We start from the raw sequence: 25,906 nt of genomic DNA, 5'->3' as shown, positions 1-25,906 counted from the left end.
GTTTATTTGCAGTTAGGGGCGAGCAACAAAATCGTAAGTTGCATATTTTGATAGGGCACGGTCCATAGAATATTTTAAGACCAAAAAGAGCTGAGCAACAAGTTTTTTTACTTAGTTTTTAGCCATCAAAGTCGTAGATAACGGTCGAAGATGCAGTATTTATTAGTGGCATTGTTTACAGAACCTTATATTTCAAAAACTTGTTTACGCTATCTTAAAGCAACAAAAAAGCAACAAATTTTGGTGTATTGTTTTTTTTTTATTTGAGCACTCTATGAGTTTTTTAGTATGTGGTGGGGCTAGAATCTGTGTCAAGCTGGCTTCCCATGCAAAAAAAAATATATAGAGTGCTCAAATCGAATAAACGTTTATACCAGAATTTGTTGCTATTTTGTTGCTTTAAGATAGCGTAAAAACATTTTGGAAATATAACGTTGTTTAAGATGTAGTCAACATAGTGCTATCTATTAGGTATTCGGATATATGTATTTTCTAAAAAAACGTAGGGGGCGTCCACTGCCGTACTGCCGAGTCAATGCCGGATAAAATTCGGACACTGCCTTAGCAATGCTATGCAATACCTCCTGCACTGCCACTGCCACATGTCATTATTACCACTCCCCAACCATTGACGACAATGCCGTCAATATTATAGGCCACTGCTTACTTTTTTCAGTCCACTGCCGAAATTTTGTACACCAATGCCGGCTGTGAATTTCCCCCCAATATAATATAAGTATAATATTTGTAAATAAGTGAATGTACAGTCTATATATAATCGATGATAATCCATTATCGCATTAATATCCATTACCTTTATATCGTATTGTTTCATATTAAATTATTGGCTATAGGGAATTTTTTCCACAAATTTCGATGTCATTTATCATGATTTTCAATTTTCAACGTTATATGTCTCTGTAATTAAGTTCCAAGTTAAAATTACGTTAAAATAATACTTTGCTTGACTACTTGTGAAATTGACTGAGAAATATAATTCTGTTATCCATGAAGCTTTGTTTACGAAAGATTTATTACTTTTTATTCATAAATTATTGATACCAGAGTATTAAACAAAGAATCTGTTATCATTTTAGTAATGATGGAAAATCGCCATTACCTTTATCATGAATGGATTCGCTGTTCCATTTATTTGCAACTCCATATTAGTCGTATTGTAGACTACGCGATTTAATAACACGCAGGAGCATATCAATAATATGTTTATATTTGTTGTATTGGCTGTTTCAAGTCATGGTACGACTACAAACTGCGGTGGGAGCCGAAGGAGTACGGTGGAGTTCACATGTTACACGTGCCGTCCGATCACATATGGCGGCCCGACATAGTTCTCTACAACAAGTGAGTTCATCAGCTGCGTCTTGTTTCGGATTTTGATTATTATGGATACACATTGATCTGGTATATATCGTAGTGGCACAGCATGCTGCCGAGAGAGAAAGAGAGAGAGTGAGAGAGGCAGAGAGAGAAATGGAGAGACACTGGGGGTCGAGCGAACACACGTTTAACACATGGTGGTTTTGCGTGGGACGCGCGATGCAAATTACGATCAGTGTCGAAATATTGTGCACGCGGTTTTTTTTTATTGCACACAATATGACAATCCGCTATATTGATCGCATATGGTGATTTTAATTAAATTTTATACGGTACACGTTATTTTATTTAGGATAAATTGAAATAAAAATAACGATTTATGTGTTTACAGCGATTTGTAACTATTTAATTTAATTTGATTTATCGTAATAATAAATTTCAAGAATCGAAATAACTGCGATTTATCATTCACAATGTTAATTATTTAAATTAGATTGATTATTGTTTTCTTCTTTAATTGCAGCGAAAATAAAATTAGCTTTCTATAACATGTGTATATTTATTTTTTAATTGTTTTTTGTGTAATGTAATTTTACGCTACCGATGAATCTAAATTAATTTAAATTTGTCACCCAATAAATCGATAGCGCATGTGCGTACCGGTATGTAACTGTTTGCGATGAATAATGAAACTAAACGAAAAACGAGTGTCCACTCGACCTCGACAAGAGAGGTACGATTGTCGTGCATATTGCATTTCAAAGTAGGACGGTATATTCGATGCGGGCGGTACAACTCGCGCCGCGGCATCGTTTTGAAAGTTACGGAAAAATGTGAAGCATTTCGATCGGCGGCAATTTTAAGGAAGCTCGTGAATCTTAAAAAATATCTTTAAAATAAGTCTCAATCAGATCATTAATAGTATGTGAAAACCACTTTACGCGCGAGTTTTATTTATTTAGTATCGATTGTATAAAAATGTTGACACGTTAGAAGAAAAAAGTTATGTTAAAATATAACTTATGTAAAATAAGCCGCGTGTAAAATGTTTATATACAAGGACCTTCCCAGTTTTTATGGAGACATAGCTAAATAAAAATTATTTTTTGCAGTAAATGTATTGTGTTTAAGAAAACTATTTATAGGTACTATTAACAATTTTTGAATGCAGTATATAAATGCTGAATGCTGCAAATAAACGCAGTATATAAATTATCGTTTTATTATAGCAGGACTATAGCAGGAACCGATATTCCTCATTAAATAAATATATGCTCATTAAAATGTGAATAATATGCTAAAGTAGCACATTACAATATATAAAGTTTTGTCAATAATCCTACAAATCATACGCTTGAAATATATTCCAGTGAAGTTATAAATATTTTCATGAGCGCAATAAATATGAAGACGAAAGATGAAAATTTATGATGATATAGTAATATGACGAGATACATCAAAAAATTTCTATCTCAAAGATTTCGACGACTCACGTGCTTCCTCCGAGCCTTTGCCGAGTACCGAGTGGCCGTTGAATAAAACATGCGCCGAACGTTCTGCTACTACGGGCAATAACATTATTTATTGCGCAATAAATCGTCCCGAGAGAATTTTTACCATGATAATTGAGACACTTCCGGCACACTCTTACCGGGTAGAACGTTTGGCACGCAGAATTGGCCTCGTAACTGCGAAGAGTTAAAGCCGCGAAATTGCGCGCCCTCTCGCTTGTAATTACATACCGGGCCCTCAACATTCCCCACCGACATTGTCTTCACATATTTGCGTAACTTTTGCCGCTCTTGTCGCCTAACGAACGGGAGCTAACTTTATACGCGAGCTTTTTCGTCAGATTGCCATGGAATTTGTAATTGGACGTACATTATTTCGCAATTAACGCTTTAAATCGCTCTGTCGCCGCGAGTGTCAAAAAATGTAAAGGAACGACTCGTTGATGAATGTCGACGTTCGGGGACGTTAAAGAGATTGGAATGATATAATTTTGGTGTTACAAATGACCCAATATATATTTATTTGCAGCTTACATTACGGTTATAATATTACTTAGTTGACTTATATTATTATAAAATGCGATTGTATTATCGATTAAGAAAAATGTCGAAAAATCGAGTTGTTCGATTACAAATCCTGTGTTAGCTCACGCTCGTGACAGGGATGCGAGCGATGTAGTCATCCCATAGATTATTATTCATATCGCATGAAACATGGGCGCTGCGGCGAAACATTTGCGCGAACGGGCCCCGATAAACGAAGCATCACGACTGCAGGGAATCGCGAAGAAATGTTATGTGCTTCAGAACAGCCTCAATTCTTTCGTTAAATAAACAATTAATCTTACAATCTTTACAATCTTACATATGAATTTATTCGGGATACGATAAATCGAGAAGACAACGCGATTGTGTGTGTGTGTGGGCAATCACTATAAAAAACACACACAATTCTCGATTATATCTCTCGATATTAAACGAAGATTCGTGTCTATTCGTCAAAGCGGTGGTAAAATTGCACGCAGACGATCTTTCGAATCAATATCCCGTTAATTTACCTAAGTGATAAATAAATTTATCGCCTCTGGAAGTATTTATTATTTATTTCATTATTAACATTGCAAAAACATTATTATCGCGATTAATATCTTGTTTGATTATGCATTTAAATGCGTGACAAGATTTTGTAAAATTTAGGAATGAGTTCAAACTTTCCTATTCGTATTGCTCTATTGCTTCCTATTCTATTGCTTGTAATTCAATTTTCTTAATATGCGTATTTTTGTGACGTTTTCCTGCATTTTTTTCTCACTCATCTCTTTCTTTTATATGATGTAACAAAATATTATTATGAGAATAACGGTCAATAATCCTCAAACTGTAAGAATACCCATATTCAATTATGTGAACAGTTGTAGATATATATATATTATCTTTTTATTTATATGAAAAAAGTTGAAATCGACAGGCTCTAATTTCAATCAAAACGGAATGATAGTGATCAAATTCTAATATTAATCGAATGTTTGATTGCTCTGGCGTAATATTCGGAGGTTTTAATAATAGAAATCCATATATATGCCACCAGAGCATTCGATGTTAAACTCAATATCCGAGAGTATTTCTGCTTTTGAAACAGACATAACAGCTTTTACACTTTCCTACTATTATACAGCCGAAAAAAATGATTTTTCCGCTGTATAATAGGCAAAGAAAGAATTCTATCGGTTAAATAATTTACTCAGCATTTTATATCAATTTTAGACCGTTAATAATTTGCGTATAAGTCTGCGCTTTTCTGTATTCGAGGTGAATGCATCGTTGATATCGAATCTACATACCGTATATATAGATCGTGAATATTAAGCACTATGGATATGAAGCGGAAAGTAAACGTTGTCTGTACCTGCTCACGGAATATTTCAAATATCGCGATGTTAAAACGCGCACTTGTTTCCGATACAATATTATTTTTAAAAGAAATTAATCACTCGTCGCGTAGCATTAAACGAGTGTCGTTTGCTTGAAAAACAATTGAATTCAGATAACAATGTATTTCACTCTTTCGAGATTTCTAATATACGAGGAGATATCCAAAAAATTCTTGGAATTATCTTTTAAAAAGTATTTCAAAATGTACTTACAGGTCTGAATTTTTTATCTCCTTTGAAGTGACTCTCCATGTGACTTAATGCAACAATCTCCACCTCCCACTTCAGGAAACATTGTCAAAATTCTTCTTCGGAATGTTATTAAGGACTGCCAGCGATTCTTGAATCTTGTTGAACCAATGTCAGTGAAACGCCTCCCTTTAAGGGGATGCTGGAGCCGTCTGTTTTACCGGCATTTTTTGTCGGCACGTAGCGTCGTATTAATTTGACAGAATTAAAAATCCTTCTCCAGAATTGCAGTACATACATTAATGATTCGGGGAAACTCCGATTTTATATAGAAAACGAGAAAAAATTACGGAAGTACAGATTTCCTTATCCTACTCTTATCCCAATATGGCGTCTCGAGTTGCGGCGAGCTGTCAGCTCGTCACAAGATGTATTTCATATAAGAGATATACCATTGGTACGAACGCGAAAACAAGTTTCCCCGAATTGCACAACAAGAAAAACATCGATAAACCTCCCAAATCAAGATTTGGAAGCGTAATATAAAAGTATAATGTCGGTGTGCATCATGCGTATGTGTGCGTGCAATGTAGCGTGCTATCCTTGTCTATATCTTTGTCTATACAAGGACAGATATAGTTCGCCGGTCTTCTTTACCGACGCCGATCGAGTTCGGCTACGGCTCCAGCATCCCCTTAAGTTGCTACTTCATTCGTGGATATAAGAAAAAAATTGCAAGAGGCGATTCGAGGTCGTCGCGTGAGTAGGGCGGGTGGGACACAGTTATCATTTTATTTTTAGCAAAAAATTGGTGAACGCTCGAGGCCGTATGGACAGAGGCATTGTCGTGATGCAGGAACCAATCGCCACTTTTCCACTTTTCAGAAAATTTTTGTATGTTTTTATGCAATTGTTTTAGTGCATTCAAATAATATTGCTGATTTATGGTTTGTAAAAACGAGGTTCAACGAGAATCGCTGGCAGCTCTTAACAGGATTCGGGGAGAAGAATTTAAATAGTGTTTCCTGAAGTGAAAGGGGATTGTTGCATTAATGATTGTGTTACATTTGAAGTACTCTTTATAAATTATATGGGAAGTACTTCGAAGATGATTGAAGCTTCAAACCTGCAAGTACACTTCAAATATTTTTTAAAAAATAATTCCGAGAACTATTGTGTACCTCTTCGTGCATACAAATTTTTAAACGTTTTTTAAACGAAGTTGATGTTAATGACAAACAATCCTAATAATAATCTAATAGTGGAGAGCATCTACGAAAATACTATTTCCACCTTTTATTAGTATGAAAATATTTGTGCCATTAATGAATTGAAGGGCAAAATATTTTTTCTTTTCTTAGTAATAGCACGTCGTTTAGTAAAAACACAGTCTTCGATCCCCAACAATAATCGAAAGGCATTTCTTCTCATAAATGCCATTAGTTCACTGATTATTTTACATTTACTTGCCATGGCATATTACTCTTCGAGTATAATTACATTAAAGACGATGGATGTAAAATAATTCAATAAAAACTACAAATTTATTACTACATATCTTATATTCGATATGATATTATCTGGTTTTGATTTCATTTATTTAATATAACAAGCAAATAAGCCAATAAAAATACACATTTAAATAAAATAGAATTAATTGGGTAAATTATAACAATGCGCAAGGATTATTTTGTGCTCAATTGCGATATATAATTATAATACATATATGATAATTTCTGTGTAAAAAGTGTTATTTTGCATTAGCACATAAATTATTCAATGAGCTTGACGTATAAACGAAAATCGTCATTTTCGTGCAAATACATAGTTATTTTCCTCTACATTTACACGCGCGTCTTGCTCCCAGAAAAAAAAGAAATGTTCTATGGTCCATAAACAATTCTCACAACAACCACTCAACTCGGCGGCCGCAATTTATTGGAGGCGCCGTCAGAAAGCGAGTTCCGGCCAGATATCGGACTTAAAAAATGGACGAAAGCGTAACGCGTCCTTTCGGAAACGACACACCTTTCTACGTGAATTCTTTCTAAGCTATGGTTTACGAGTAATCTGGATAAGGTATCAACGTGTACGTATATATCCCGGCTGGAGGGAGATTGAAATTTTCGCACGTTGAAATTTAAACGGCGGAGACTCGCGCTATCTTTCGTGTCCACGTTCTCGGGGTGAGAAACGTTTTCAAAAATTGAAACGCGGAGATACGCGGTAAATTGACGACTTGATATAAAAGAGGTCGTATAAGTGTGTCATGCTCTCGGGAAAAATCATTTTTCGTTGAAAAAGTCTTTGTGCGCGCGCACCGAGGTCAATAGCACTGTAAAATCTTGCAGGTGCCAGTTACGAGAACATTTATGAACTGTAGAACGTGTGAAATCTAGCCCCTTCATTTTTATCGATAAAGTAAAATATATTGTTTAGGCAGAGATAGCTGTCCTTAGGACTTTAATTGAGAGCTTCTTTCACGCTGAATTCTCAATTACGGCACGAAGGATGCATTATATTGCCCGGGAGTAAAGGCTTAACTAAATGAACCTTTTTATCACATATTTAAGAGTCTGCGCGGTGTGCGAGGTGAATTTATTGAATGGTTAACTTAATTTATTCGTCATTTGATTTTTGCGAGGCCCAGTTTCCTCGTGAAAGCTATGTTAAATCTCGTCGCGAAATAAAGTTGAGTTTCGCACATATTTGCATTCATTGCGAGTCGCCGGCTCTAAAGGTTTCCCATTCACCGTGTCCAAATATTCTCATTGGGCGTACCGTAAACTCTGCCAACAAAGAGCCGGCCGAAATGTGATATCGCGAATCTTCGTGAAAGCATTACCGTGTGTGTTGCGATTATATCATCTCCCCGCCGAATTTATACATTGGATCGTATCTATCTACGTAAATAGGAAATATAATTTTAACGTTACCTCTATACATGCTGCTTTTATTCATTCGTAGGATATTTTAATAATAGAGAAGAATTTGAATTTATGATATTTAATATTAAACTATTTATTAGAAGTTATGTGTAAAAAGTATTTTTACAAAGGAAATATCACGAAAATTTCGATCTTATGACAAGGTACGAATAGCTAAAAATTTGAAGTGAAAGCAAGATTAAGTGCGTCGCGGCAATAACTGTGAGATAAATGGTACTTCTTGCAACAGACATAATATTTTCTCAGCTATTAAGGGCCGGTTGTTCCAATCTGTTGGTAAACTACCTAATAGTTAAATCATTCTATTACCCGGTGATACTTAAACACGCTTCTATTTCACGTTTTTATTTGATGTTTCACAAAAATCAAGACTTATGAGTTTTACATGGCGTTTCTGATATTTCAATTATGAAGGAATCGTAACGCGACGCGATGCGATTAGTCCGATAGGAGCATAAAATCGTTATGGCGATTGTTTACTCGATTTTAACGCGAAAAGTTACGAACACTATTTTCGTCGCGTTCTCATCGTCGAGTATGGAACACCATTCTGTTACGTTAATAAAACTTTAACGCGGAGACATAATTTCAGGCGAAGCGATAAAAGCGGCACGTTATATCGCGGCGATCGAAACATGAATACATTGCATATTGCGCGTCGGTATTCAAAGGATGAATTTAGGAACGAAGTTGCGATCAATAATCGTATAGTTAATTGAAAAAGAGCCGCGTATATAGAATGCGAAATTATTGTCGCCGTCTGCGTCGTCTGGAATGAGATATCGATTATTCCGCCACGTTCGCAGACACCAATCAGACTTATTGTTAGTTCGTATAAGACCTATAAAAAATAGTTTATGTCCGACATTTTGAGATAAATGAAAAATAGAGTTTATTTCGTAATTTCTATTTGCAAAATGATCGAGAAACAGAGAGTGGTTGTTTGAAAAATTTTTAAATATATCTCATATGGCTGAAGTCTCTGAGTGAAATACCTACTATAAGTACTACATAAATCAGACTGGAAACTCCGTTACTCGCAACCTTTTTCAGCGTGTAGTATCCCAGTGGTAGATTTCTGATCGATCGATATTGCACTTAATGTCTTATTATCTATGACTCTTTTGCAGCAATGCCGTCTCTCGAAGCGAGAGTATCCGTTTTCAATTATAATGCATTAACTGGCGCGAACTCGATCATGAAGTTGCTGAGTTATTACGCCGTGTCAGGTTAACGGATCACGGCTGTATAATGAAGCAGCGATAAACAACGATTAACATGCTTTACACGAAAGCGGGTGAATTTACGCGCGTACGTCTCGTGAATTCCTGCGTCGCCGGTATATGATCGCGCGTTTACACAGTCGGTGTAATACCATTATATATTAGCAGATTTGTGTTAAATCAAGCGTTGCATATTGGATAAACGTCATGTTTACGTCACTTCACGCTCTTGCGCAGCCCGGGCTCTAGACGGGTTGAGAGAGACGCGATCTGTTTGATAACCACTATAAATTTTATCCTATGCATATGTGTATGAAGTCGGACATTGTGAAAGACTAATTACTAAAACATTATAGAGTCGACGCTATTGTCTTGCACTTGCATCTCGCGCGCTATTGTTTCTAAAAATATATACTTCGCGCGATATAGCAATTTGCATAATAAATTTTGCGGCGTTATGGAAATATTAAAATATCTTGAGCCATTGAGAGCGACACTTGCAAGTCGGACGGCAGAGGGTGGTCTCAGCATCATAAACGCAAGCGTAAATTAGATCCGACACGGATCGCCGACCATTGTCAGCGTGATCGCATAGTGGTTACCGTGGGTCCGGGACAGCGTTATTATATTCCGAGACCGGTGTGAAAGGGGTTGAACTCGCCTCAGTCGCGAATGTCCCGAGGATCCCACATCAGCGACGGGATTGACGATACGTGCTGCCAGATGCACGTAGCATGAAATGCGAGATAACATACCTACGCACCCTCAGTTGCATACATAAACACCGCGCGTCTCCATGAATCGTTCAACGGCGTTTGCATAGGGTGACGAGCTTGAAAATACTCGTAATGTTCGTGTTGGTTTTATGCTTAATTTTTAATTCTTTATTTTTCGAGAAGGGATAATACGAAGGAAGCATAATTTTATAAAAATGTATGAGTGTATATTTAACTAGATTTTAAAAACCTTAATTTCTATAACTGCATGTAAGTCAAATCAGTCAAAAAGTGTCAAGTCTTATTCTTTTTTACGCGAAATATTCTATATTGTATTAATTATTAAATTGTCTAGAAATTATGTGTTTCAAAGAATTAACATACTGATGATTGCTAATAATGAAATCTTAAAAAAGGACAAAGATGGTAATCAGGTCATTTTTGGTTTATTAATTTGTTAAAACTAGTGAATCAAATTATGATTTTTGATAACAGAAATTAATGTTTAGTTATATATAAAGAAATATTGGTAAGAGGCACCTAGAAACTCATTTCATTAAAACAGAAATAATGTATCATAATTGGGGAGCGATACAAATATTAAAAGGTTTCAATGCACGAGATATAAAAGCACTCTCAAAACGAATTTTCGAGTTAGAAAATAAAAGGATTAACTAACAAACGAAATTAAGAGATTATTATAGCAACGCTTGGAGTTCATTTTACAGTCGTTTGATACAGTTGTTAGATACAGCAATAACAGTTCTCTTGTCTTTTGATTTCGTAGTACGAAAAAGTAGTCGAGAAAACTGAACATTATCGTCAAAAAATAACATTTCTTCTATTTATATTTCTCGCTATATCGTCAACAATTTCAATTTTTTTTATATCGACCAATAATGCTTGTTTATTAAATGCATACCACTTTTATTGGAAAATATTTTTATTAACTTTTACGTCAGTTTTTCCTGGGAGAGAAATGTCGAAATGCTGGGAAGTCTCTCGGAACAGACGATTACAAGTCAAGAGTTCGAGCATGAAACATTGAACGATCGCGTATCACAAATATACTTTTATTCTGATTCGTATCGAATGATCGTAAAGAATTTCTACGTCACCGAAGCGAGTATCACTATTGCTGACCTTTCTTAAAAAGCGACGACACGTGAATTTTAATAGAAAAAAAATATTTGGTAGAAAATGTGGAGTAGTTTTGTTTCAATTATGGAACTTAGATCCACGTGTTTTTTTTATATATATTTTCACTGTTTTATTTTATTTACTTTGCGATCCCTTGTCTCTCCTTGTACACTTGCCAATTGATCGACAAACGGAGGAAGGAAGGTAAAGGGAAACGGAAACATAGTTTAATTAAGAGCCTGAGGCTTTTTCCTTCCTCTGGAGGACAGGCACAGTGGATCAGACGACAGCAACGCCAATTTCCTAGGAGGTTTACGTTATTTAGAGAACTTATCGGTTACCCCGAAGAAAACAACGGATCTTGTGTATAAGAACTCTTTCGAACGAACCAAGGAATTAAATTTAACTGGATTAAATTGCGGTTCCACGCGATGCAAACAGAAATTTTAAATGAATGGATAATTAACTAAGAATTCCTGATGTTGAAATTAACAAATAACAAGGAAAAGTGAGCTTTTTTAAATAATTTATCAAATAATTTATCTATCACCGCTTCGCTGAATATAGCTCAAAGTAGAGTAAAAACGTATGATTTATAACTTTATTGAATTATTTATGATTTATTGAATTGTTAATTAATTGTTACATAACTAATTGTGTTTGATTCTCAAAGTCCACTTTTTTCCTTATTATTTATTACTAATAATTTTAAAAATAGAAGTTTGTTTCGCAAATATATTCTCTGGCAAATATACTTCTCAAACTTTTAAGCATTTTGGAATTAATTTAACAAAGATACCACAATATTAATTATAACTAAATTAAATAATTAAAATCAAACAATTTCTACGAATTAAACTTTCGATTTGCGAGAAATTGATATATAAAATTAATTATTTGTAAGCAAAACATCTTGTTTAATGAAACTTTTACTAAAGAAAAATTGAGTTAGAATTTTTCAATTCATTTAGAATCTGTCTCAGAATTTAAATTAAAATTATAATAAAACGTATCTCTGACGTTCTCTCAAAATTTCTTTTGCAATTTTAAATTTTGTAACAAACATTCAACAAAAGATATTGATAGATGGAATTACTGTCCAATAAATTTGCTCCACGTGCTTTGAATCTTTTGAAATAGGAACGATGGGGGTAAATTCCAATCGTGATACACAGTTGCTCCAACTTTGAGAGTAGCCAAAGGGTGACTCCGTCGAGAAGGTTGATGGATGACGTTTTAATTAAGCCTTAAGATGCTCGCGGTCTACATCAGACGTACCTCCCTCCGCAATTCTGTGCACTTCAAGTAATAACACGATATTGCATCGTTCGAACTTCTTGCACGCATTATCGAGATGAAAGTCATTCACGAGTTCTCACGCCCATGCTTAGCACTCTCGTTGAATCCATTTCTCGCGAGAAAGCTATAGCTTTCTGTCAGCAATTAAACTTGAACGCTTTATCCTATTTCTTATCTTTCACCTTGGAAATAATGGTTTTTCTTAAAATTCTTTTACATAAAATAGAACATTTTTTAAAAAGAATTGTACAAGATCAATTAAACAATAAAATTTTTAAACAGTAATAATATTGTTGGGTAAGATAAAAAAGGTCTAACAGTTTAAATTAATATCTTAAAGTAACATTTTGACGAGAGAAAAAAAAAAGAAAGAATAACACGTTAAAATATATATATTATTAACTTAAATAAAAATTTTTTATTAGAAAAATTCCAGAAAAATATAGTTTTAATTTTAAATTAAAACTTCAAATATACAAGATAGAATGAAAATTATTTTAACTCTACATCGCAGAATTTAACGCTATAACTCATTTTTTAAAGTATTTTTTAAATGATAGGATAGGGATAGATATCCATTTGAGAAATTGAGTGAATATTATAATAACCGGGATCATGGCCTGAGTCTCGCTAACGACAACGGCAATCTTAAACTAGCCTATTAAGTTCTTAAGCGATCGATCTGAACGCACACTCCTCCGAGAATTAATCTCGTCGTCAGTCAACACGGCGCTAAGTGGACTGAACGCGTCATTACCCTAATAACATCATTCTCCATTTGCCGAATTATTGGAAAATTTTAATATTCACAAATAATTTATATAATTTATATTTATAATTTACAAACTGTTTTATTTCCTTTAAATTAAAGTTTAATTAGAATGATAACGTAGATTACGTATAATTAAACATTTATTATTCATCGTCTTTAAATTCTCAGTTGTAAAACAAAGCATCTTACAAGAAAGGACGTGTAAAAATGAATAAATTAAGTAAGATAGTAGCAATCCAATTTTCATCGATCAATTGATTAGAATCACTTGTCCTTTCCATTTTTCTGTCTTTCTATTTTTCTGTTTTTCTCTGCTAAATTTAATTATTCATAAAGTATGTAATTGCTCAATTATAATAATTACAGCATTATAAGGTATTTTGGTTTAGAGGGATGTATCCATTGTGTGTAATCCGATGCTTATTATAGAAACCTTCCGCGCATCGCAACAGCTGGACAAGCAGCACGCTTATTTGTCCAACATAACAGTATTGCAGGTGATTAAATACTTTGTGCCATTTCCCACGATACAGCGGGCATAATTATTTCAAATGTACAAATTCTCGTTTATCCGCGTACACTGCGTAATTTAGAACAGACCATTCGGAAATAATGAAGAATTCACCAATTCGATATTCGATTCTCCAGAAGCAGATAATGACTAACATTTGATCGTAATAGTAAAATGCTTGGCTTGCTCTAGCTAAATTAAACTTTAAAACTTTAAAATTTTTTATAGAATTTTGTTCAATAGAATTTTGTTAAGTTAAATAATTTTGCATATTTTTCCCTTATTAGTATAAAGTGTAATTCGAAAATCAAGTTGATTGTATCTTTTTTAAAAAATTATTCTGTAAATTTTAATTTCATTTATTTGTATCGGTAATTGTCGGAACGAAAAAAATGGTGTTACGCGAAACGTGAAACAAGATTAATATGTTATTGATATTTCGATAATATTTCACTGTTTTCAGCAGAATATTTTTATGTGCATATCGTTTTACTTTAAAATATGAAAACGCAAACAATATTTGACAAGATTTAACATTTTCCAAATCGTGGAGTTTAATTTGGAAGAGTTTTTTAAACTCGTATATACGATTCAGTACTGTTACTCACTGTATTGCGGTATAGATTTCTTTTAATTACAATGCAAATGGTTTCCACATTGTGATCGGAACAATCGTGTTCGTTGCATTTCGATTTCGTTGCATTAAACCGGAGTACCAAGTACATTGCTCTCGTATTTGATGCTGCATTAAGATAAATGGGTAGAAAGTAATTTTATCTTTTTTAACAATATTATTGCAGCAAGCATGTAATTAAATTAAGATTTTCATTTATTTGCGTACAATGAAGATATCGAACGTTAATATTTAAAGTTTATGCAGCGTTTGAAACGCATAAGTTTATTTAAGAAGAAAAAGAGACTTTTGTATGTTCTTTTTGTATGTATATGAGACGTTGTACGTCATACACAATTAATAATAACAATAGAAAATAATGAAACAATTACCGGTAACAAATTGCGATTAAATAAGTAATAACTATCTTTATATATTCAAAATGCCCGTTTTTCTCTATGGACTACTCTATAAACGGAATGTATAATATAATGGAAACCAATATTGCCCCATAGCGATAATGCTTCGTAGAGACTGCAGCTACACGATGCAATTATCGACCACTCGACGAACGTGTCAGGAACGTAATGAAGGAGATCAATGGATTTTCAATTGCCAGTATGGCACGGACTCGCGCCAGAACTTCGAAATAATGCTGGCGCGTTGTATAATTGACCGACGTTATTTCCTGGTGCGAATTATAACGTGTCTCCTCCCCCCCTCTCCTCCTACTCTGCACGCGCTAATGAGATTCAGAGAATTAACAATCGATTCACGCGGACAAGTAGCATCAATGTCACATTACGCTCCTATAATGACAAATCAGATCAAAAAGTATGGCGATTAATAAATTTTTGTCCGAAGAGAGACGAAATGCAATGTTCGAGAATCAGATATCATGACAACAAAAAGTCATGGCATTAGTTATAAAAATATTATACCATGAATTTTTTATATTAACGTATATTTATAAAACTATGTAATGTTATGTTCAAATAATAGCAACATCTCTCCTTTAAAACGTTATGCTTAATAGATATATGATCACATTTACGAAGAGAGAGTCTTTTATGTAAAATATTTCAAATTGTTTTAATCTTAAAACATTATTTTTACTTGTACAGAATTGAAAACATTTATATGTTTTACTAAGCGTTTTAATTATATTGCTGTATTCATATAGGAAGACAGAATAGAAACTAGAATGTGAGCATGCATCTTCATTATTCATGATATTTAATTAAAGTTGCTCATAATGTCGTAGATTATAATTACACTGTCTACAGGCAAATACTGTTTGTCCTAAATGCGAAACTGGTCTCTATAATGACTTAATTATAACTGGCTTTTCGCTTAATGAAAGGGACCTAAGTGCAGTACGTTAAAGTTGCAATAAAAACTCGAGACTGGCGTCTTCGCGTTTTAAGAGAGTCCGCGTTTTTCTTCTTAAAACTGCACTAACGTTCTAAGAGACAAATCTTTTAAGATCGCATATAAATGCTATTTTCTTATCAGGCTTATACAGCGCGTTGCGCATGTTTTTCGGTCGATGTATCATTACAGAATCCTCCCAGAAATGAAGGGAGCTCTCTAGAAAAGAATCTCCGTCAAAAAATGATGATGACAATATCGCAAAAACTCTCTTCTCTTCGTAATTGTAAAAATATCGTTGCTCAGTCTGCTCTTCTTTTGCTATTTTTGCTGGTTCCACATCGCGAAAATAAAATTAATTTTAAACTCACAATCAGCATAAAATCCATAGTTAAGGAGAACGTCTATAAAACGTTGGTTAAACAAATAATACAGAATATTTCAGACACTTAGTTAGAAATTCCAGTTAAGAATTGTTTAATATAAAGTTAATCTTTCCAACAATAACGTCGGAAGACTAACAGCTGGAAACAGAAGAAACTTTAAAAAGATTTAAATATATAATGAAACTTTATTCCTCTTACAATATCATATAAATGTTGTTTTAATAGTCTTTCAATTCGAGAATTAATTACAAATATGTTCAATATTGAATATTAGAAGATTGTGACTAAAAATGATCTTTCTCAATGTTTTTTCTAAGAAAAAATTGATCCTATATTAACCAATATTAACCAAAGAAGATAAAAACGGCTCGCCAGAGAAGAAAGATCTGAAACATTTTATATCAAGTATATATTCATTTAATTCAAATTCGCTGCTTTTCTTACTACAAATATCCATTAAATGTGATCCGTCAAATCTTTCTTCGCATTCTTAATCAGGATATGTTGCATCGGATCACCTGCAGAACGTGACTAAAAAGCACAATATATCAAAGCGTGGTGGGTAGCAGATCGTGATAGGAATTCTGTTGTCGTTTTTCGGACGATGGGATCGACTCGCGCACGCGTGCTCAACTTTTATACACATAAAACTCGCGAACTCCAGTCGTAGTACCTACCCACCCTGAACGGAGAGTTGGATTTAGATTCATGAGGTCCCCGCAGGCCTTCGTGGACACGCTCAACTTGACTGGACTACCGCCGGACTTATTCCAGGCAACCGCGTAGAATGGAGGAACACCCTGCGGAGAGACCAGTCGTAAAGAATATAAGCAGGATGGTCTCTTACCGCAGGAGGTCGATATCCCAGGGCTCGAAACACCAGCCATCCTTTCGAGGACATTTTGTAGCGAAAGAACGAAAGGACTACTTTCAGCCGCGACAAATGTCTCTCCTTAACTCTTCCAAATCTGATGACACGTCCCAGATTTTTCCAAACACTGGAAAAATTTATTCTCATTTTTTCAATTAATGTTTTTACAGCAACGAAATTTCCTTCTTATCCACACAATTGTGATTTCTTTTTGTTAAACATTTCTAAGGTAAAAGTAGAAATTTCGTATGATTTAATGTAAGATTAATAGAATTTTTATTTTTAATTTTATTCGATTATATTCTTTTTCCTAGTTCAGATTATAACACTGTATATTATTAATATAAAATAACATACATTTATGCTCACATTTAGTTGTATCGAGGTACTATACAAATATTTCAATACATGAATTTTTACGTCTGTTTGACGCTTCGTATCTCAACGTGTTATATATATGCTTGGTGATAAATTTTTCATTTGGACATCTGCGTACAAAATCTTGCGAAGTGTCAGGTGTAAAAGCGCACGCTTCGCTTCACAATGAGATTCGAAAAGAAGTATCGTGCGAATGCAAGATAGATCTAAAGCGCTCGCACTTTAGGAAGGTTATATGTATATATGCAGCATTAAGAGGAAAGCAATAAAATTTGGATAATAGATTTTATCTATTCGTTTAAAAATATTAGACGTGATATGCAAAAGGCGAGAAAAAAAATCTTCTAAAATAATATTTATTACATTTTTGTGGCATAAAATTACTTTTCCGAATAGTAAGAATCTTAAAATTTGCATTTTAACTTGAGAATGAGCGCTTGAGGTGAATTTTACACCCCAGTATCTAAAAAATAAAGCTCACGTCACAATAATTTTAACATCCTTCTTTTGTTTTTTATATTTTTATATTTTTCTTTACTTTCTTCTCAGAAAATTTTAAGAAAATCTATGTAGGTATATATTGTATTGCGGACACATCGGCATTATAAATCAACTTATCATCTTTCTCCTATTTATGTTGTAATCAATTCCATGAAATTATAATGATAGTTTTAATTTTAAAAAAGTAACATACAATCTCACATGCATCTTCGCTGAAATAATTTGTTTTAAGAAAAACTGAGCAGAATTTTCGGCATCGCAAACGTTGTCGATTTCACGCGTCAACCGGGGCTCTCCCCGGAAGTTTCACAAGACCATCTTTCCGTCACATGCACTTTCGGAAGTCCTCGCGCGACTTTAGCAGAAGAAAAGTTTCGAAGAGCTAGGATCTTCCTTGACAAATTTTATATCAGCGCGCCTAGTCGAGGCGAACGTCTGGCGAAAATTTATAGCACCCGGGGGAACAGTAGCTGGAACCGAAGGAAATAATCGACCACGTGATTTGTGGAATTTTCGCTTGATCCTCTCGCTTTGTACGAATCTTGCTTCGTTACTGTCCATTGATGATCTTATTCTCGTAGTGATCTTCGCGATTTGGTTATTAACATCCGTTTATCAATCGGAAAAAGAAAATTAAAAATAATTTTATATTTTAATTTATAATATTATTTGAAGATGCAAATAACGATAATTTATCTATTATTTCTCTAATAGAATTATTCCTTTAATAGAATTAAATACAGTTATAGAAAATTTACTTTCACAGTTTATCCTTAATGGATAAATTCTTAATAGATAAACTATAAAAGTTTCTTTCTGCTGTTACGAGAATTTGTAAGTCGATTTCGAAGGAAAGTTAACAATTATTATATCTCAGAATATAATCGCGTTGGACAAGTTAAGTAACGGATATTATATTATGTGTCGATATTGTTCTTACAGTTACACACGTTCTTCTTTTCTCTGCAGATTCTCAGAGATTTCACAGCGATGTCGTTTCTGTTCTGTAGCAAGAAAAAGAAATAGAAAAGGAGGAAGAGATATTCTCTGAAAGCCCGCATTGACTTTCAACACTCGTGAACCTTCTTCCTCTTGTACCCTAGCACTCTCAGAAGAAGGAATCCTGCCCGTAGGGTTTATAAAAGCGTTGAATACACCGAATGTATCAAAAGTCGCATAACGATTTCTCTTGAACTTACAGTTGATTTTTTTCTTCTTAACAAATATTTGTTCGATTCTTTCTTTACGCTTTAACATTCAACTTGAAGTAGTTTTGTAACGAAGCGCAACGTCGAAGTAAGTATTTATAGTGTGTTGGTGCAGAGCAAATATTCGTCTTTTGATACCTACATCAACATTTCAAACATTTTATTTCTGCTCGCTATAATCTCCGAGTAAGGAACGATCGCCAATATAATCGCTTGATTCCTACATCGAATATGAATTCGCGCGGATTAATTCCGATTGGACATTCGGAGTGTCGGAAGCGGAGCAAGGATTCAGGGGCGGTCGTATAATTTCGGATTAAACGTGGAACACGTTGCAGGAACGTTTCTGGGGAAAATGAAATGATTTTTCCCTGGGAAACGCGTAATTAAACGCAACTCAATTACAGTCGTGTGCATCTCGTCGTTTTATTCGGCCGCGCGGTCTCGTGTTAGAAATAAGATCTACACGATTCACTGAATCAGCAGCGCTTGAAAATAAAAACCTTTTTGGAATATTCGAAGCATATATGGACGCGATATATGGACTGGATCAAAAAGTCTGCAAATGTAGTTTCGAGCAAACGTGTATATTTCCTCCGACATGCCTCGTTCAAATATTGAGAAATTTACAAGCATACTCGAATATCTTCGCCAGTCATGCCGGTACCGGCCTGTCAGCGTTGTGTCAGTTAACTTTGACCACAGGACCGTAACACTGTTCCGAGATGTACACCCGTTATTGACAAATAAGTATGCGCCGGTACTGGTATGGCAATACTGTACAGTTAGTTCAGTATTTTGAGAGCCAACGAAGTTAGGCAATATCAGCTTTGATTGCTCCGTTTTAACAATCAATACGTTTTTTGGCTTGTATATTGAAAATTTATAAAGTACCAACACTAAAAGTGATAAATTATTTGAACTTTGGAGTATACATTGAAACATATTTACCGTTAAATAATTTAGCACAGCAACGCGTCAAGCTTGCATTTGATTTAAATTTAGAAAGAAAATTCTTAAATCGTTAAATTCGTTGTTAAATGGCGAGAGCAAACAGCATTGGCTGTGAATGCTTGACCACTACTACTGACTTAATATTCGACTTATTAATAAAGAGAACTGGAAATTTTTATGTTGCACGCCTGAATGACCACATAAATGAGTTCAGAAATAAGGCATCGTATTGATCCGTTTAGCTAGGTTTCAAGCACAACGTCTGTTAAATCCGAGGTTAAATCAGTTTTTTTCTCATTTATGTATCTCGACTCGCCTCGGGCAATCTTTTTCGATGCATAACCTCGGTTAAAACGGAAGCTGAGTAACGAGATACTCAAAGAGCTCGTCTTGTCCTTCTTTTTTTATCCACCTTCAACCAGCCTTCGTTCCTTAGACCTGATTCCCCTAACTTTAAATCTAAGTACCAGATTTCGCACGTTTCAACAAGTTCTCGTTTTTGAAAGTCTGTCGCATGAACATCCGTCATACAATTCTATATGTGTTTTTTTATCCCTCTTTAAATCTTCTTTTTAACACATTTTTCTTCGTGCGATAGATGAAAAACGTATTCATACAAAGGTGTTAATAAATAATGATAAAACTGACGTGTTTAAGCATATAAATAATTAAAGAATCTAAAATTAGAGTATATAACTTAATCTTTAAAAAAATTATATACAATATATTTTCGTTGAATCGTCTTTCTATATATAATTCTATCTATTTTTTTACATGAAAATTAATATGCATCTTAAATATTAATTATCCTTAATAATTAGATCTTATTTAAAGAAAAAGTATTCAGTTTGTTTTTATAATGGTTTATTTTATATAATATAAATGATGTCGTTTTATAATATACAGCTCTTTAATCGTAAAGTAATAACCACGTTTATTTCTTGAATTCTCGAAAGCATGAATAAACAGCAGAAATGCTCCATGCTCGTCATATTTTCTCACACGACGCGTCAGAAAAATCGATGGCTGCGTCGTTCACGATGCTGCTAAACCTGGAAGCGATTCGCTGTTTCTTCCAGGTTTTTCTCAAAAGTATCTCTCGGCGAGAGGCACACCGACATTGCTCAACGATGACCAGATAAATAGCACCGCCGCGCCACCGACGATTCATTTCTCTCACACGTAACATTTAGAACTAGGTTTTCTCGGGTAGCACGCGAGGTAACGTGAGGTATACAAAGAGTCGTTGACGATACCACAGGCTTCCATTAACCTTCTCTTATTCGGTTTCTTTTATCAAAAGATGAATAAATAAAAAAAATATTTTGCGGTGGGCTAAACATAGCGAGGTACTATGGCTTGGTTTGTAATATAGCTTATTTTATTATTCCTCTAGCTTTTTAAAGCATCTCTGTGCCCGAATATTTAAATATCTATCTCTGAGAAAGATGTGCCGTCAACATTTTCAAAACTTAATTAAACGATTGCCTTATCATATATTTTAATTTAACATACTGAGTAATTTTCGATTTAGTATCGGTTAGAAGTAATATGTTACTTCTAACTTCAATAAGAAGAGGATCCACGAATTATGCGTGAATTATGATAATATTTGGTTAAAAATGAAGAGTAATTTTTTGTATGACACAGGTTGACCCGGGCATGGTCGGTTAATTGCCTACTTAAATTCAGGAAGTTAAGAAAGAAGGATTTTTGAAAGGACGGAGATGCAATCCCGATTAAACTTCCGACTCTGCGGCGATATTACCGGAGTATAATTGAATTTCTCTGTTCGTATTTCCCTTCCTCCGTTCTCCCCCCTTTTCCCTCGTCTCGTTCTGGTTCCCGACCACGTCCGGTCATTAGTATAAGCAGCGATTCCGATTACAAGGGCCCTTAATTACAATATAATTTAGAGATCTTTTTTATCCAACCTCCCGTGTTGCAGTATTTTTCTCTTTTGTTCTCTTTTTCGTTGTTTCTTCATCGTGAATGAAGTTGTACTTTTCTCGATCTGTCACGAGAAATTAAATATTTTGAATTGTGTGTCTGCTGTATAACTGCACGTACATTAATATACAGCGGATTAAAAAAGTATTTGCACATCCAGTTTTCTTACAACAACTTTATTCGAAGGAATAATACATAATTACGAATTGTATTTATAAATAATTTATTACTATACGTAATAAGTTACTTATGGACACAATTCGTAATTATGTATTATTCCTCCGAATAAAGCTATTGTAAGAAAACTAGGTGTGTAAATATTTTTTTAATCCACCGTATATTACATTAAAAATTATATTACGTACAAAAAAAAGCGGCATGTCAAAAGTTGTTTCGATGACAAAGCAAATAGAACGCGTTTTATTAACTGTGGTTAGGAATTCGATATCTCCGGAACAATGTGATGAGCTGACAATCTCTATCTCACGCGATTGACGAGTAGCGCTTTTACGCGGGCGATCCACGCGAGCGAAACTTCCAATCTCGAATTTCGAGATAACGACGCGAGTATTTCCCCGGGGAATATCCCTCGGCGCGCCCGCGCGCGCCGTGCCGGCAATCTCGTCCGATCGAGAGACACTGGTACGTCCCGCGACGCGTTTCCACTAAATCGAGTTCTTCGTATATCGAAGATAGCACCGACGGTTGTTCGTCTTGACGGAAGGTATGACTCAAACTCCGTTTTACCGTCGCCAGTCCAAATTGATCTCGAAATCGCGCGGAAGAAAAAAAAATGATCGCCCAGATGAAATGAACGGTTCAAAGGAGTAGCGCAATCTTGGAGAAGAGCAGGAGTTTTACACTATATTACGGAGGGAAAAAAGTAGCAGAAAGTTCTTTATTATAAAAGTTTGATATACCGCATGTTTATCAAAACGGCTAACGGATGCTATTCGGTATATCAATTTTCACTATCTATATACTGTAATAAGTTGCGAAGCAATTTATATTATTATATGACAAGCGAAGCTTTCGTATAACGGGAGAAGCTTTTAGTCCGCAATATAGATTGAGATTAATGAATCCCATCGAGTTGCAATAACGTTGCATAACGATTAATTTCCTGGCTAATAACTTGCTCTAATAGTAATGCATTATTGCAATATCGATTTGCAATATTGTCATTGTAATTTTGCCGCATCTGCAACGTAGACGCGATTATGTCTAAACGACAGAACAACTATGTGTAAAAAGCAGCAATTTATCATTATGATCTAAATTAGATTTGATCTTGCGCAAAAGCTTTTTTCAATTTCTGAATTGTATAGCTGGCTTATTTAAATCTTGCTGAAGAAAAATGAAACTCAATTGTTTTATATATAATTATAATTTACGCAGAAAAAGGAAGGACAAATGTGACAGACGTGAATAGACGCGAGCTAGACAGGTATTTCCGTTGTCACCAGCGGGTGGAAATAATATCGGGGATCGGAGATTCGATAGTGAATTGTATGTGAAGGCGGTGACGTTTTGAGAAGCGCGGGGGTGGGCCATGGAGGGTCAAAGGTTAAGTGAAATTGAAGTCCGAGTCGTTGATGAAAACTGATGCGGGATACGAGCGAGCGGGCTGCCAACCCCTTGAGCAATACTTCCGTCCTCTTTTAATCTCAGGATGGGGAGGGGGGTGCAAGGGAAGAAGCTGACAGCGGCGATCTGGAGAACGGGATGGTACCAATTGTCATCCGTGTGTGAGAGCGCTTCACGACGGACGGTCGTGTGCGGTTAATCCTATCACGGTGCCGCGCTGTTATAGGACAGCGCGAGGTATCCGGCTAAATAAATTGCCGCGGACCGGGGAGAACGACAAACGCGGGAGCTTTCTATTGAGAGAGATGATTTATGATCGGCGGTCTCGCGCGCCGCTTTTCCACTCACGGCTTGCGGAAAATCTCGACGGCCCGAAGTAGAACGGATAGAAGCGAATAAAGTATTCGAAAGAGAGAACCCAACAACGTCGGCCAGAAACCTGCTAGTCGATGTATCGGGAGGGAAGGGAGGATGAGGGATGATAAATATCACGGGGTTGAATTTGGGTCTGGCAGCATTGATGCAGGCTTTCCGAATCCACTGATCATTTTCACGGATATAGTCGCTCCAACATATGCGCTATCATGGTGATTGGAAAACTCGCTATTCTTCATTAAGCTAGAATACTGTAACGTCTGTTGGTTTCTTTTTACATCAAACGAGCGAAGATAAGAGAGAAGAAAATAGTGAAAGGATATCTTTTACGATCGTACGCAGGAATTCGCGATTAATCTTCGAGTTTATCCACGATCGTTACACAACACCGGAATTCCGTTCGGCGGGTCTTGATAGAATTTTCTCAGTTGTACGTCAGAACGCTTTCCGGCGGAAACGTTAAGGGCGAGGCTATTTTTCAGCCGGCGTCGGGGCCGCTGTATCTGGCCGCCGCCGGTTAATTCCATGAAATATCGGTGCCTGCACCTTTCCTGATAATGGAGACCTCGACAGACTGCCCCGGTACAAGCAATTTTTCATTTTGCCGTCGACGCCCTTCTCTCTCTCTATTACGACTCGTTTCGATTCGTCGATTATTTCCCGTGTGCGATATGCGAGTTTTTTTTTTTTTCGTTGTGCATCCGATGCACCAGAAAATGAGGGCGGCGTATCGACACGCCGTGGAAACGTTTTAGGCTGAGCGATTTTCACGCTAACGGTAACTCTATGAGCATCTCTCAACACCAAAACGGAAATGAACAATTTATCCACGCAGCAGTTTCTATTTTTCGCATGCAATTATGCGATTTTAATCGCTTCCTTAAAAAACATATTTTTTGACGAAAATCTGACAGCAGCTTCTTCTTTTTCATAACGTATCTTATTAACTAAAACTCGTATCTTTATTACATTACATTTTTAATAAGTTTATATTATTAACTTTATTAAGTTTATATTCAATTTTAGGTAACATAATAACTATTATTACTATATATTTATTGCTATTATTTAAGTACTTTGTAATTACCATAGTATTTTATTATTTATTACCCATTTTTAAATCGTTCAATTTACCGCAAGCGTAAAAAACTGTCTATCTTCATACCGAAATGGCTATTTCTCATCCTTCTTACTTCAACCTCAAGCATCTTCCATTAAAAGGAAAAGAATCTAGGGCATTCGGTATATAATATATCACATACCCTAACGCGCGCGGTATCATATCACTTTGCGGCTGATAGGCAACACGAGAAGCGCTATTTTCACGAAGCGCACCTTGAAAAAGGCTTTCATCGCGACGCACACACATTCTCACGTGAGCCTTCATCGAGAATCATTGGGGATTCTCGCTGCAGGAAATTGCGATTTCGCGTTTGAACCTCGAGATAGAAGAAGACAGGCGGGTGTATGCAAATTGCTGAGCGCGGCGGGATAACGCTGATGTAGGCTCGAAATCAAAATGTGCAGTGGCACTTGATCCGAATTAACAAGAATTGGATTCTATCGTTTTGATCTTGAACAAATGGTCGTACAGCGTGTCGATCACAATCGGTTTAACCGTTCTCGAGCTTTCAAGCAGAAAATTAAAAGTAAGGAACATATGCAGCTCCAATAATTTGTATTACCTAATATCATATGAAATTCGCGCGGTTTTGTACTTAAGTAAAATAATTGTATTATACGTACATAATTAGTGTGTAATTATTTTTATAAAAGACTAAAATTTGACTCATATAATTTTGATTTAAAATTAGTTTTAAATTATATCTCATATTAAAATCGATTTAAGATCAATCGCTCTAAATTTTGATGTGTATAAGTTTAGCAATACAAAAGTTTACAAAATTGCGTCATCAAGAATATTTAACGATATTTGACGATCGGCCGTCAATCGTAATGATGCCGTCATCCTTTTCACGTCTCTCAAACAGCCGTCAGACAAATCGATACCTCTGTGAATCTCCACCGGGTCGTAAATTGATTTCGATAAGTGAGGGGTTCACGCTACAATGGCTACACATCGCATCGTAGCCCCGATATTCCGCGAAATGATGTATCCCATTAGATCGTGTCA

The 25,906-nt window shown here is 35.3% G+C and overlaps 1 protein-coding gene across 4 annotated transcripts in view; it reads left to right on the top strand.

The window, feature by feature from the left end:
* The window catches only part of LOC112457316 (acetylcholine receptor subunit alpha-like), a 174,265-nt gene that overhangs the window by 77,204 nt on the left and 71,155 nt on the right, over positions 1-25,906 (top strand). For all 4 annotated transcript variants that reach the window (XM_025020284.1, XM_025020282.1, XM_025020283.1 and 1 more), the window contains one exon: positions 1,253-1,362. In XM_025020284.1, the coding sequence (XP_024876052.1) occupies positions 1,253-1,362 (110 nt within the window). The remainder of the gene's footprint in view (positions 1-1,252; positions 1,363-25,906) is intronic.

The sequence above is a fragment of the Temnothorax curvispinosus genome, unplaced genomic scaffold (genome assembly GCF_003070985.1).
Source record: "Temnothorax curvispinosus isolate PA1 unplaced genomic scaffold, ASM307098v1 QBEX01007734.1, whole genome shotgun sequence".
NCBI lineage: Eukaryota > Metazoa > Arthropoda > Insecta > Hymenoptera > Formicidae > Temnothorax > Temnothorax curvispinosus.
The sequence above is the reverse complement of the archived record's forward strand: the minus strand, read 5'-3'. Positions and strand labels throughout refer to the sequence as shown.